General features: G+C 40.1%; 2 protein-coding genes across 3 annotated transcripts in view; one reads left to right on the forward strand and one right to left on the reverse strand.

The window, feature by feature from the left end:
• Window positions 1-10520, forward strand: part of WWOX (WW domain containing oxidoreductase) — a 507992-nt gene extending 497472 nt beyond the window's left edge. The window contains exon 10 of one of the 2 annotated variants that reach the window (XM_082770295.1): window positions 9312-10520. In XM_082770295.1, the coding sequence (XP_082626421.1) occupies window positions 9312-9610 (299 nt within the window). In that variant the 3' untranslated portion in view covers window positions 9611-10520. The remainder of the gene's footprint in view (window positions 1-9311) is intronic. The other variant, XM_082770296.1, reaches the window with a different exon arrangement.
• The window catches only part of MAF (MAF bZIP transcription factor), a 178445-nt gene continuing 173497 nt past the window's right edge, over window positions 10516-15463 (reverse strand). Inside the window, exon 3 of the mRNA XM_082770298.1 lies at window positions 10516-10627. The gene's annotated coding sequence lies outside the window, so the exon portion shown is untranslated. The remainder of the gene's footprint in view (window positions 10628-15463) is intronic.

Consider the following 15463-nt stretch of genomic DNA (forward strand, 5'->3'; position numbering starts at 1 on the left):
CAATTAAAGCAACAGTACACACGATAATTTCCTACTAACTAGCAACAAGCTGCTGGTGAATGAAATATCTATTGTTTCTCATTATCCATCGACCAACATACAGGGATCTCTCCTTGTAAAGGCAGTGCCTAAGCTATCACCATTAATTATAGAAGTAATATAAATGAGACTCTACAGTATGTACTAAATGAAATATTAACAAGGCTAGTGTCTTTGAGCCTGAAAGATGCACTAACAGGGCACACTTTACAGCAGGCTATCTATGAAAATCACACATACATAATACAGGAGTGCCTGGCTTACAGCTCTAAGCCTAGACGTTAGAGGCCTGTTTACTAGATCTGTATTATTGCAAAATACATTCCCTTAATTAGTTTCTGGAAGACAGAGTTGGTAGTTAATTTTTTTACCATGATATGTCCCCAACATCACACCCTGTGGTTTCTGAATGCATTGTATTACAGAATTTCTTGTGTGTGTATGTATCAACAGATGAAAAACAGTCTTTATCTTTAAAACCTAAACAAACAGCTTGTCAAATATTTGTCCCAAAAGGTCACTTGCTTAAAAAGCATTGCATTTTGTGGGGTTGTTTCACTCATATCTAAAATCAAAGTCAATCCAAAAAATTATCTATGCAATGAAGAAGGAAGCACAATGTCAGTATTGTGATGGCATTCATTGCAATACTGCATATGAAGAGAGTCTAAATTTTGACTAGTAGTAGTATTAAAAAGCTATATAAATATATACAGCATATACAGTACTGTTTGTGTACATACATTTATATAAAGTATCTATATAATTAAAGTTAGGTACAGCAAAAACAAAGCATTTCAAATTAGCAGAAGTTAATAACAGAAGTGATTTCAACAAATTTCTCATTTACATATGTCCAAACACCAGCCGACCCTATTCTGTTGACTGAGTTACAGCAGCATATCTAATCTGGCTTTTTGGCAGGGGATGTTTGTTGTCAACAACCTGCTTGCCCTACTCTTTAAGTTACACTTGCCCTGAAGAACATGGGCTCAGCTGGTAGAATATGCATTTCAGGATGATTTCCAGTATCCTGAATAGGGTTTCCATTTTTGGCATGTTGGGAGTTGTGTTTGTATAAATGTACATCACAAAATCTCAATCACTGAGCAGGGATTTACAGCTCCTGATGGTGCTGCTGTTATGCCCAAGGGCACTGACTCCCTCTTGCCTGCTGTTCGCTCCTCGTTCAGCCAACCAGGGTTGGCACACGGGGCAGAGGACAAGCAAGGGACAGCAGCCTGATCACAGCCTTATCCTGTTGCATTCTGAAATAAACACCGAAAATTTCCCTCAGGGATGTTTCCCAAACTTAGACTTGAAGAGAAGCATGCAGTACCACACCACTGCTCCATACTATCCTGTACGTCATGGTATAGTGAGAGCAGCAGTGCTGGATAGTAGCAATTTGCATGCAGTGTTCAAAACCGACACTTCAGTGGAGTGATGATGTTTTAAAAGTGTAAATCAGGTGTGAACGGGAGTTCAGTAGGCAGCAGAAGAAAATTCAGAAGTGATCTGAGAGGAAATGTGATGTCCGTAAAAGGCCAGAGTGAGCAGCCTGTGGGCGTGCTGCTGCTCTTGCCGTTGAAATGCTGGTCGAGCAAGGTAAAGCCATATGCTTCATTACAGTTTTTGAAGCTTAAGATGGCTCTGTGTCAGGCTTGAAAGAATTTCAGAAACTAATTGTGGACTTCAACACAGAAAAAGAAAAGAATTGGGTGTTGGTAGGACCCAACTCCCTTCCAGGTGCTGCAAAAAGAGCAGTAGTGTTGCATAGACACAGGTGTCTGAGGGTGTCTTAAATGTTTGATGTTTTTATCTGAGATGTCTACGAGAGGCTAGCAAATATGATTCCAGACCTGTGGGAAATGTGTGCCCTTCTGGAGGACAGCTGTAGAGCACGCAGGATTTCCCAAGGCAGATGTTTTAAGATCCCTGTGTTAGGGGAATCCCACCCCTGGTATGCCATGATTACTCTTTCTAGGATATGCAAAGTGTGGGAGAGACGAACTCATGGACCTCCTTTTGAAGGGATACAGGACTCTAAAGCATCCATTTATGGAGACCCCTGTGGTACTTTGTCTAATAAGAGTGCTACCAAGTTCTCAGTGAGCTGGACCAAAACAAACAAGTAGAGAGGAAAGAGACCAGAATGGAGCCTGGTGTAGCAGACATCTTCACACGTTAAAGAAGGGAGTTTATACAATAGAGAAAAATAAGCATGATTTCAAAAGGTACTTACATTTTTATCAGCTATTTTTCCAACCTTGTTCTAAATCTTCTAAGCTTTTAAGAACGGTTTATAATACAACACTATACTTACACAGTGCTTTTCAGCAGTAGATGTGGAAGCACGCCATAAATATTAACTAGTCCTCACAACACCCCTGTGAGGTGGGTAAATCTTAGTACTCTCCCCATCTTACTGATGGGAAAAGTGAGGTACATGGAGTTGAAGTGACTTTTCCAAGTTGACTCCAGAAGTAAAGGTCAAAATAAGAAAACCAGCCCAGTGCTCCTTCCTGCCTGGATGTCCTGTGTTGTATTATTTTTTTTTCCTGTGGAGTGATTGCAGATGATCTGTTTGACACTGTTGGAGGATAGAAGTTTTCAAGCACTATCATTGCCATAATTGAGAACATATGGGGTGTTGCATAACACAAACAACATGGTGCAGTGTCAAAATACATTTATTACAATGGACACATTTTCTTTTGCAAAGTTAAAACCCAGAATGTGAGTTAAATATAGCTGCATATATTGAATAGTTTAAATAATCACTAGGTCTTAATGCCTCAGCAGTTGAAAACAAATCCTCTTTCGTGAACTACTGCAGTTTCCTTACTCAAAGAATATAGCACATTTATCTTCTATAATGTATGTAAAGAATACTGTAAATGCATAAAGGTCTTAATGACGCTAAGAAAAGTTACAGCTTGAAACCAACTATGCTTTGTAAGTAGAGAAGTTGTTAGAGTTTTGAGTCTTTGTAGTTAAGAATTAATTGAAAAAGAAATACATCAGAGGAAAAAAAAAAAAAAAAAAACAAAAAAAAAAACAGACCTTATAGATTTGGGTTTATCCGTTGTATTATCTTCTAAGAGATGTTTTGCTGGTTTAAATGTGGTGATGGGGGAAGGGGAGGTGGTTGAGAATCTCTGGTTTAGATGTGGTTCGGTGAGACCTTTCAAAAGACTGCAATTACAGAGTCAGTTCAGGTCACGTTTTCCTGCTGGCACTTGGGTGGAGAAGGGACTTGAAGTCAACTGAGCCTGATTTATTTATTGAATCATATTTGGCAGTTCCAAAGTTGTATATTTATTTTTTTTTTAGTTGCAGCTATGATTTTAGTTTGTCGTACTCACCCAAAGGAGCAAAGGCAGGTCTCAGTTTCGTATTTCTGGGCTGAAAAAGCAATTAGGGAATCCTATTTTCTTACAGGAGGATAGTGCATATATATTGCGAGCATTACTCAGAAGATAATAATGCATCCAGGATTGCTCTGAGTAAGAGGACTGCAGCAGGAAGGATTTTTCTGTAATCTCCTGTGCAAGGCTAGAACTCATTCACTGCCTTGTACGGAGGGTAGCTGCCCCTTGCAGCTCTGAGATACCGGCTAGGAAACTGAGTGAAGTAACACTTGGCATTGAGAAGCCGGTCCCTCTGCTACGACAGTTGAATGAGGACATAAGGATTTTAGACTTAGTAGTGTTTTTCTGAAGGTAGCTTGATGGGAGAAAGTACAGACTCAGCTCATCTGTAGAAACATTTTAACATTACTGAGAAAGGAATAAGTATATTTGGAGAATAACTGCACCAAATCCCAGCTGTGGCTTGCTGCACATCCCAAATAGAAACATCTGTATTCGGAGTGTGGTTTACTTCCAGGAGACCAGCCAATGTCAGCTGCCAAGATGCTGGTGGCAGGAGGCACCACACTGCACCAGGCGCCGGTGGCAAGCGGCAGAGAGGCACAAGCCACAGGCAACCGCAGATCTGTGTCGGAGGAGGTGGTGGACCTGAGCTGGTTGACACCGGGTGAAGATGAGGCTTGAGGAGCAGAGAACTTCAGCTGTAATTTTAGAGTTTGGCATTGGCAATTTGCTCCATCTTGTTTGCTTTTCCAAGATTATCTGTTTCACACCAAATTGGTAAATGAGCATGGCTGACGCCAGCTGGTGAACTGAAACTCCCGCTCTCACGGAGTGGATCTGGACTTTTTGGAGGGCTTTTCAGAGGCACAGCGAAGGAGTGGGAGACCCTGTTTGTGTTATGGTCTGTAATATGAGTGTGCTCCCCCATCTTCACTCTGCTGTGCAGTAAGTGATTCCACTATAAGTGATCTGTTCACAATGCAGTTGTGTTGAGCTAGTATTTTTGTGCTAGGGATGTGTTTGCTTTGTCTAATGGTCCTGGGATGAATAACAGGAAGAGCCTGAAGAGTTTTGAGGAAGCAGTTGCCTTTTTGTTTCACTTGGGCTGCTTGCTTTGAATCTGGACCTTGTCACAAATGCTCGCCTCTCTTGTCATTGTGAATTCACCTCCTTCCACTGGCCATCTTTTAAAATGTGCTGCATTAAACTTAACCTCAGGCTACTGAGATAACTTGCCTTAATACTTAATTTTTCATAATAAAATAAATAAATAAATAAATAACTCTTTTTCAGGGAAGCTGATTCCATCTTGCTGGTAGGCAATGTCACATGCTATCTATATGCCCTTAACAGAGTTTAGAGTGGATCTTATTCATTTGTAGTTGATATGTATACAGATAATTTATGGCTTTGTTTCTATTATTTATATACTTCATACATAAACCTGCTTCAGAACAGGAATCTAATTTTAGAAAGTAAACATGCATTTGAAAGTAGACAAATTTGAAAACTAAACATTAACTGTGTAATATGTTTTCTTATCAGGTACATAAATGGTATCTTAGAATACTAACGGATGCATTACATATATTAATGAGGGTTTTACCGTACGCTGTGTATCAGGAACCCCTTTTCTTTTACTGTTAAGATGTTCAATATTAATTTGTATTCAGCACCATCAGCTACAAATTGATAGCTCACAGTTATGAGATAAATGCCTATGAACTAGTAGCTAGCTACTTAGTATTTTTATCTCAACAAAGGATTTTGGAAGGATGGACAATTTAGATCTTTCAGCCTCAACTATAAATAAACAGCAACTGCTTTACAAATCCCACCCTGCTGCAGTTTAAGATTGTATTACAAAACTGACAAATGATTTGCGAAGGAGAATGATGAACCCTTATTACTAAGACACTCTTCAACTTAATCCAAAACAAGATTCCCGGGTAATTTTACGTACACTAGAAAGATTGATAGCGTGGTGCTTGCCTAGCAGTTTTCAAATGTTTGCCTGGATCGGAAATGGCATTGAGGCATGATTAAAGATTCAGTTGGGCTTCTCACAAGTTCTTTATCCTGTGTATTCATCATTCCAACTCGTTGCCTTTGTTGCAGGTTAAGGAAGGTTGACCCCCAGCCCTGGCGATTAGCACCATATACAACTGACGGACATATGGAAAAAAAATGTTTAGGTTGCCCAGAGCTTTTAGCATTGTTTATCAGTTTAAATTGTTGGGAGCGGGGGCGTTAATCACAATAGATCAGGGAGAGCCTGTGACAACTGACAAGCTCATTGTTTAAGACATTTTTTAACGAAGTTGTTAACATTAATTCTTTTATATAGTACTCTAATCTTCTTCAAATTATGTTCTGACATGGCACAAACTGCTTGTCATTGAAAGTCATTCAACAGTGATTAAAGTGCTCTTTTTATCGGTTTAAGAATGTTTCATCTTGTATCAGCAGTATGGAATTGTTTACTAATTAGATTCCCTAATATCCTCTGCTGTTGTATGCTGATGATATGTGAACAGGAAAGCTGATGAGCAAAAAATTAAAACTTGTTATTAAACAGTCATAAGGCCCAGCATATAAAGATGTCATTCAGAAGATTGTGTTCATAAGGGATAAACAATATTTACTGAGAAACTCAGTGTTCTCACAGCCTGGCTGTGCATGGGTGGCAGTGCAGGCATTCTGCAGTTATTTGCAGCTCTGGCTCTACCCAGAGGTTTGTGGCATCTGAGTCAAAGATGAAAAGAAGAAGTTGGTCCCTTGGGGACCTTCCCATTGAGCATGGCCTCTGTGGGCTTGCTGGGTGTCCGGCTTTGGGCAGGAGGCTGGGCTGGAGACATCCTGACATCCTGTCCGACCTGAAGCGTTATTGAGTCCTTTGATACTCATTCCTCTCTGTCCTTGGGCAAGTCACTTAAGTAGAGATCCTCAAATCTCTGGATGCAACTAGCTCACATTTACCAAAGGAATTTAGATGCTTAAATGGCTTTGGGAATCTGGGATTTACCTTCTGTTTCATAGTTTTGTCATCATCAAACTCATAGGCTTGATGAGTTCACTTTTTTTCATTCTCTGATATTAAAGCTTTACCCTCTGTCAACAAAGGGATAAATATGACTGCATTTCTCTTAAGTAATAAAAAGGTATTTCTCTGTCAATGATAGAACCATTGAACTTTTTTTTTTTTTTCCTACCAAAACACCCAACACAATTGAAACATTTAGAAAGACAGAAAGATACACACAGCCAAAAAGCAAATGGCACATTGCTTACATCCAGTCCTCAGCGAAACACTGGAGGCATCACATGATAAAGTGCTTTGGGCTTCCAGCCACATAATCTTTTATCGCTTAAAGTAAATATCCTACACTCACACAGGGAAAACTATTCTCTTCTTTTGGAGTTTAGGCTGTGTCAGTGTTTGAGGTATAAAGCACTGCTGTTATGCTGTAGGATGTCTGCCTGCTCAGAATTTTTAAAATCATCAAATTTGACTCTTTTGAAGAGATAAATTATTATTTGGTTTGGATTTTAAACTGTTCTGATAAACTTTCATTTTATGAATTAGCTAATTTTTATTAAAGCTATCCTGAGTTTAGCTAGGCTGGACAGATGCTTTTCAGCAATAGCTTAAGGGCTCTCACTCTGCATTGAGCACGTTAGTTTAATTTTACCTTTCTAATAAAAGTCCAGTTGAATTGCTTGCAAAAACTAATAATAACACTCTTCAGGGGCTTTGAATCATTCTAAACTGCTGAATACAGTGATCATACCTGTGCTGTGAAGCTTTATAAGATAGTTCAAATGAGCATAACAATTTTATTGTTCTCTGTTAATGTTATTTTTAGTAGAACTCTCTTGCATTTCTTCTCCTGCTTGTAAGATACTTTCTCTTTTTTAAAAAAGATATTGATTTAATAAGAGGATCACTAACTTTAAAAATATTTTGGTCTGGTGGTAAATATATGCCTTTCAACATTCTTAATACAGACAGGTTTGGTTTACCTTGTTATAGGAGATCATTTCTAAGCTGTGGAGTCATCATTATCAGTTTAATCCCATCTTCTGAGGAAAATGCATATCTTGCAAACAAATGTGCCTTTCTTTACAGTTACAAAATCAAGAAGCATCAGTTAAGGAGAATTGGGGCTTTTTAGAATGGTTGCTGCCCTTGAAGGATAAGAATGCAAAACAGAGGTCTTTTGCAGGTTGACCCCCTAACAGCACCCTGAGTTTTCCTTTTTGTGACACTGAAAGGCAGGAGAAAACAAAAACAGAAATGGAGGAAAATCATGAGAGGTTGAAGCTTATTCGCTTTCCCATTAAATTATCCTAATGTGGCAACATCCAATTTCTCTTCGTTTACTTTTTCTATCATAGTTGGCAGCCTCTTTATTCTGATTCCTATCAGCTCATAATTAGTTACCACAGAAAGGACTAAGATGCACATAAATAATCATAAGATGCCAGATAAACTCTATCGGTTTTAAATTAGGGTTGTGTGCAGTGTCTTGCTACGTGCTCTCACCTATTATTTTTAATTATAGTTCACAAAGAAAAACAGCTTCTTGCCCTCTTTGCAGCTCTACTGGCACTGTGCTTTCAGTCCAGGCCTTGGAGTACCCCATCCCCTGGGGCGTACTCATCGCTGTCTGAACCTTATGCCCTCCAGCTCCAGGTTTCTGTCAGAGAAATTCAGAGAAATCCATTCTTCCTGTTTGAACGTAAGTTCAGCTGGTATTTAAAAAAAAAAAAAAAAAAAGAAGAAAGAAAAAAAGAATCTCTGCTCCACAAAAGCCTCTAATCTACCTGCTCCATTTCTTAAAGCATTATAAGACATGAGAAATGGTTGTTACAGAACAAAAAAAAAAAAAAAAAAAAAAAAACACTGGAAAGCCTCGTGTCTCTGCAAAATCAGCCTTCTCTGCCTGCAGCAGGTAAACATTCTTGCGAGGCAATGGTGACAACTGCAACAGTGAAACTGTTGATCAAAGATATACTGGCAGGTTTGGCACAAATCCCGATTGCACTTTGCATTATAGGTCTTAATTGGAGTGCCCAGGTTAATTTTGTATGAGAGGCTTAAAAAACCCAACCAAACAAAATGCATATTCGTGTCAGTCTGCACTGCTTATCAAGGTTAGGAAGTGATGGTGCTCAAGGTGTGTGGTGTTTTCTGAGTTAGAAGGGAAAAGCAGGATGTTTTTAGGTGCTGCCTTTAAACCTGGCTCACCTTTTCTGTTTTCAAGTGCTAGTGGGGAGACCCTCCTGGCACTGACTTAACGTTTTCTTGAAAAGGGGCAAATGAACAGGACCAATTTTTAGACCATCTTTTCCTTTTCTTTTGCTCCAAGAGGAAATGAAAAGAAAAAAGCTCCTCATTAAGCTGTTTAGCAAATAAGTGGCCAGCAGGCAGGGAGGCAACATCTTCAGCAGAGTTTTAGCTGCAATGCATTCACCAGTGCTCTCCTGAGACGCACAGCTCCGATGGACAGCAGCCAAAATGACAAAGATAAAAATCTATCCGTGTGTTTATGTATATATTCACGTAGTTTTTATCTTCCTTTCCTTTCCTTTTCTTTTCTTTCTTTTTCTTTCTTTCTTTCTTTCTTTCTTTCTTTCTTTCTTTCTTTCTTTCTTTCTTTCTTTCTTTCTTTCTTTCTTTCTTTCTTTCTTTCTTTCTTTCTTTCTTTCTTTCTTTCTTTCTTTCTTTCTTTCTTTCTTTCTTTCTTTCTTTCTTTCTTTCTTTCTTTCTTTCTTTCTTTCTTTCTTTCTTTCTTTCTTTCTTTCTTTCTTTCTTTCTTTCTTTCTTTCTTTCTTTCTTTCTTTCTTTTCCTCTTTCTTTCTTTCTTTTCCTCTTTCTTTTTTTAATTTCAGCAACAAGGAGCTGCCACAACCGTCTACTGCGCCACGGCCGCCGAGCTGGAGGGCCTGGGCGGGATGTACTTCAACAACTGCTGCCGCTGCCTGCCGTCACCGGAGGCTCGGAACGATGCGACGGCTGCAGCCCTGTGGGAACTGAGCGAGAGGCTGATCCAAGAGCGAATTGGCAGGCGGTCCCTGTGACGGCAGGGATCAAAACACACTGCGTGCATGCACGCTCGGAAACTGCCAGCGCTGGAGCCTGTCCAATCTTATCATCTAGAGGGTTTCCATGTACCTCAGATACAGATTAACCAGTGTTAAATGAAATAATAGCAGTCACAACATAGTGAAAAATGTTAAGTACTAATGGGAAATGGGGAATACGACGGGTTAAAGGGACAATGCGGCTTCCTGGGGCTTAGTTAGTCGTGCTTTTCCTTCTTTTGATTGTAGCCAATTCAAAGTGTAACCTAAGCAGGCATCTTTTATGTTATTTCAGAAAAGCAGTGCTGCAGATATTTTCTGTTGTTTTGATTAATGGGGAGGTATGTAGCCCAATATGGGATTTCCTCTTTATTTTGATAATTACTGTCTGTTAGGCTTTAGGTATCGATCGGGAGATGGTAGTCTTGTTGATTCCTTTTCCCTACAAGAATTTTATTGGGTGTGGCAAATAAAAAGATTATTAAGGAAAGAAATCTTTCCTGCCCTTGACTGCTGGCTGCAAATACATCTGAGCTATCTAGAAAAAGAAAGTGCAAGTAGACATCTGAACAGAAATGGCGAAAATCACAGCTAATTAAATATTTGTTTTGTCTTAAAAGATTACAATAAATGATATGTTGTAAACCATTTCCTAAATACCATAGAGTTAGCAAAGATGATGTCTCCTAAAGAACACACAGGGTGTAATCAGGGGTTTAAGTGGTATTTCCATCCATTTCTCAGTTCACAGTTTTAAGGTTTTTTTTTTTTTTTTTCTTGGAAAATTCACAGTTTCTCAGTTCTCCTGATACTGTATCCCAATCCAAATCTCTCTATTTTTCTTTCAATTTAAATTTAATAAAACAACATGCTTCCTTGAATATTGTCACCTGAAGAGAAAGTTTTTATCTCATTTCTGCAAATGTCTTAGTTCATTTATTATTTTTTTTTTAGAAAAGAAAACTTGAGGAAAAATAAAGAGCTTCTTGTTGATACCAAGAAAACGCTGTTTCTTTTTTTTTTCTTGTTTCTTTCTGAGTTCATTTTTTTTTTATTTTGTGCTTTGTAGCTGTCTTCATGCCGGAACGTTGTCCTAAGCCATCACCAGTCCAGCATCACATTTTCTGCAGACAGAATATAAATAAATAGAAGGAAACATTGTTAATAGAAGCTTATTTGACCCCCTTATTAAATGATTTACTGCTAACAGTCTGCCTTCCACAATTTGTCTTGTCTGGAGTCAGCTGCTGAATAGGTGTCCCAATTGAGGCATGCAGTCACCTGGCAGGAGGAACCACCACATCCTCCCGTTGCAATCCCCACTACATTTACGTGAGGAATTAGGGTAGTGTAACATTAATTAGGGAAGTATAACAGCTTTACTTCATGGTCATATAGTGTTGTGGCTCCTCTATTTTTTATTGTGTGTGTGTGTGTATTTACAGCTAATCTGAGTTTAGTGGGAGCTCTCCTTACGTAGGCACTGTTTGGCCCCCTGTGCACGAGGGTGGGGATTGGGGCAGGCTCTATCTGTGAAATTAAATCAAACCCCTTGGATTACATAGAGTTTGTCTGGAGTGAAAAAATGATTAACGTCTGTCACCTGTGCAACAGCCTTCTCAAACGCATTATTTGTCCTTTTTGCAGAAAAAAAGGAGAATTACATTCATGTAATAGTACAGCCAGCCCAGGACAGCAGAGCTTTACACCAGCACCTGCCATTGCCAGATCAAGAATAAGCAGTCCTTAAACAACACCATGAGCCCTGCACCATGCCTCCCCACACCTTTAAGGCCCCGGCCTTATGCTTCATTTAGGCAAACATTAATAACTGATAGTGAACACCCTGTCATTCCTTATTGCTGAAATGTTGCCTGGTTTTGTGAGAAGTCAGTAGTTAAAGAGATTGCCCACCTTCCTTCAAAGAGGAGCTGGGAGATTTTTTCTTCCATATGTGGTTCCCTCATTCAGTGTTATGAGGGAAAAGCATTTTTAATGTTGGCATAGTTTTGCATTAGTATGAAAGTAAGCTGCCTTGGGACATTTCTGAGTTGATCAGGTTCCATTGCTTCCTTGTTCTGGTTAATAAATATTTACTGACTGTAGTGTATTACTCCATCTAGAACTGAACTGTCACCATTTTCTCCAATTCAGATTAAAAACAAAACAAAACAAAAAACTCTCATGCACTCTTTCTTTCTCTCATTCCCTTCCTTTTTCTTTCTCCTTTTTTTTTTTTTTCTCTCCCCTTCTCTGTCCTGTCTCTCATCTCCCACATTGAGATAGCCAGCATGAAAAAAGCCTTGTTTTTCTTTTTTTTCTTTTTTCATTTTCACTCCAAATAAAAAATGGCACAAAGCTGCAGCATATTTGCTTCTATTAGAAACACTTGTGAAAATAATTTTTCACACACCCTCAGCTTGGTTTCAGTACAAGAGGGATGTGCAGGACATTAAAAAGGAAAAGCGATTGAAAAGAAACAGACTCCAAAACCTCCATTTTAATATCCTAGATGTGCCTAAGTCATTGGCTTTCAAATATATTTTGGTGTAAAATTTGGCACATTTACAGCCAGTCAGATTTATTTATTTGACTGGCTTACATTTTTCTGGTTGATTTACCTGAGGCAATGTCTGCGTGAATTACTCCACAACGCATTGACTCCACTGTTCATTAAAGGTAGTTAAGTGATCCTGTGTCTAATATTAAAGCAAACCCCATTAACCTTAACTAGTATCATATCAGCAAAACAAAAAGAACTGAATAAAGCAAAATAGATCATGTGTTATAGTTCTTGGAAAAGATCCAGCAAACTTGCATCAAGCTCCTAATAGTCCTAACAAGCACTTGCTAGTTATCCTCATAAAAATAGAGGGAGAGTGGATAGGGGCTCTGTCACTGATGGACCATCTTGTCCATGGTCTGCCCCTAAAGTGCATGACTGATGGGACTTTTACATGCAAAACTGGATAGAAAGGGACCTGCAAACAGCCATGCCAAGTGTTTACCTTTTTTTTTTTTTTTTTTTTAAACGTCCGGAAGACGAATTTCAGATATTCTCAGATCAGGTAGGTATTTTTATTAGAGAAAGTCTTTCCAGCAACACTGCAATAATTTGACTTATATCAAGGTTGAATAACTCCTTGTCAGGTGTTAAGCTCATGACCTTTCAAGCCAAACACACTTATACTAACCAGTTTACCATTGGAATGATCAATATCTTGTAAGTGAGAAAGTCTAGACAGATCTTATTTTGTCCTTTGGTATCACTTGTGGCTTTGGAATTGATCATTATATGTGGCTGGGGAAAAAATGCCTATACATTTCATGCTCCGTATTTATCTTGACAAGGTTCTCTAGGATTATATTTTCATAATCTGAATGGCAGTGGAACAGCTGCTCAAACTGTGCAAGCCCTTCTTATCAGGCTGAATTTAAGCTACAGTAATTACTTTCTCTCCTTACGTATTTCTTTTTTAAACAAGCATGTACTATACATTAAAAAGTATGGTTAAGGGCGGCAGGGGGGCATTCTGAGAGGTTTGGAAAATGCTGCTAAAATCTGACATATTTCTTTCCATCCAGAGTGGCTGATTCAGGTTTGTATTTTATTTTAGATGTAAGCCCATGGCTGAGGGTGCACAGTCCCCAGAGCAGGATCCCCACTTATGCATGGTATACATTGCTTTATTTACAAACCCTTTAGAGTCAAGATGTCCTTAGCCTGGAGGCAGTTTAGGAAAACCAGACGAGCAGTTGGTAATGCCAGTGCCTTGTAGTTTGGTGGAAGTTTTCTTCCAGAGAGATCACAAATGTCTTTTCCTCCTTGTTTCCTAAGCAGCTGGGTTGATGCCCTCAGACTTCTGAATCTGTGGCTGGATTTCAGCACAATTTTGCCAAGGGGTAAAGGCTACAAAGACAATCAGCTGGAGCCCACCACACATCCAAGTGGCCCACCTGAAACTCACCCAGAGATGGATATACCGATCTTCTCTTTCACCCCAAACAAAGAACAGACCCAAACACAAGACCAATCCTATTCACATGGCTTTTCCCATCCTGCAAAACTTTAGCACCAGGCTGTGGCAGAATGGGACAGCATGTACAGAGCAGAACACCCAGCAAACACACTACCAGCTGCATCCTTTGACCTGTCCTGTTGGGGAGAGGCTGGCAAAGGCCAGCCCTAGCCCTGTGGAAGCAGCCGAGCCTCAGCCAGGTGCACAGCCCCTGCAGTGGCAGGGAGCTGTGCCAAAGCCAGGCACTAAGGCTGCCTGTGTGATGTGGTGATGGAAGGGCTTGAAATACGGCAGCCAGCTGCGCGGCTGCTCGCTCATGTCCTTCGCTGTGGGACAGAGGCAACAGGAAAACAGGGACGTATCTTGGAGAGAAAGGATATGCTGCCTCTCTGCTGATTTTTTTACAGCACTAACTCTGTTATTTACTAGATGCCTGCTCTGGGCTGTGCGTTTCCTTCTCTCCCCCCACCCCTGTTGCGTTTGCAGAGTACTTTCCAACGGGTGTTTGGTGAATTAGCTCCATGCTTTACAAGAGAAGATTGCTCTGGCAGAGAACAGCATAGTTGTAAAAGTGTCAAGGTGTTATGGATGTCCTGATGATAGAGCCCAGTTGTTATCTGCTGGGTAGTGAGGGAGGATAGCTAATGATGTGCAGCATGTAAACCGTTTGTTGCTCTAATCCATCTGTGTGGAGAGGAGTGAAAAAGAGGGGCAAAATCCTGGGAAAATTACTTGGACAGCTGGAGATAAAGTGTGTACTGATGGAGTCATCCAGAGGTAGCTGTCAACATGAGCTGTGTTTGCATATAATCCAAGCGATGCACAATGATTCCTTTCGGTATGTTTTTTATGGGGTTGGGGGGGGGTTCATGTGTCTGCACACAGACCTTAATTGCTCTCCAGTATCTCTTACCAACTGGGCTCCAGTTTTAAGTGAGGAATGTGATTTTAATCAATTCATGCCTGGGTGGTGGAGAGAAGTACTACAAACAGACCAAAGCAAGACATACGGATCCCTTTGGAGGACCTGAATTAAACGAGAAGCAGTCATTTTATTAATTCTGCTGTGTTTTATAGACATTTTATATGGAACATTACCCATACAACTTCACTATCTAATTAAAAAGGGCTCTTATCAATTTGCAGGGCAGTTGCTTATGCAAAAAAAAAAAAAAAAAAAAAGAGAGAGAGAGAGAGAAGAAGAAATAATATTCTATATTTATATATATATATTTTTTTTTGAATCCCAGCAAGTTATCTACCTTAAGGGGGTACAGAGCAGATCATCAAATGCCAAATGAGACTGCTCTGGCTGGCAATCATCACCGTTGAAAGACCTGTTATAAAAACTAAACATTAGCCAACACTTTGGGAAGGAGGTTTGCCCTGTGTGCCGTATTCATACGGAAACCTTACGCAAGGCTCGTGCAGCATGCAGGATATGTGAGCATGACCTGAACTACATTGGAGGTGCCTGGTCATGCAGCCACCCTTCTCCTTGTGCTGGCACTATCCTCCAGCAGCAGCACTTTAAGCAGCTCCCTGCTGTTCCTGGTGGGGACTGGGAAATGCGTACAGGGCTCGTGGATGTGACCGTGCCGGGGAAGGGAGGCAAATGAAAGCTTTTTTGTGCCTCTGTCTTGTGTGTGGGCCGTGGGATGCTCAGAGACTTACTGGTCCTGGCTCTGAGAGTCACATCAGCAGGTGAGACCTGGCCCAAAATTATGTTCTGCTTTTTCCAGACAGCCTGAAGGAAGGGGAAAAGCAATGGAAATGGGTAGTGCCTTGCTGAATGCAGCCATGTGTGCTTTTCTGCCCAGTTTGTGTGCAGGATGCAGGTGAAGCCATCCCACCCCTGTGCTAAGGTTTCAGTACAAGAAACCGGGCAGTGGGACAGAATAAAAATATCTCCTGAACCCCTGCACCTCCATAAACCCTTGC

The sequence above is a fragment of the Aythya marila genome (assembly GCF_965140915.1).
Source record: "Aythya marila genome assembly, chromosome: 12".
Taxonomy (NCBI): Eukaryota; Metazoa; Chordata; class Aves; order Anseriformes; family Anatidae; genus Aythya; species Aythya marila.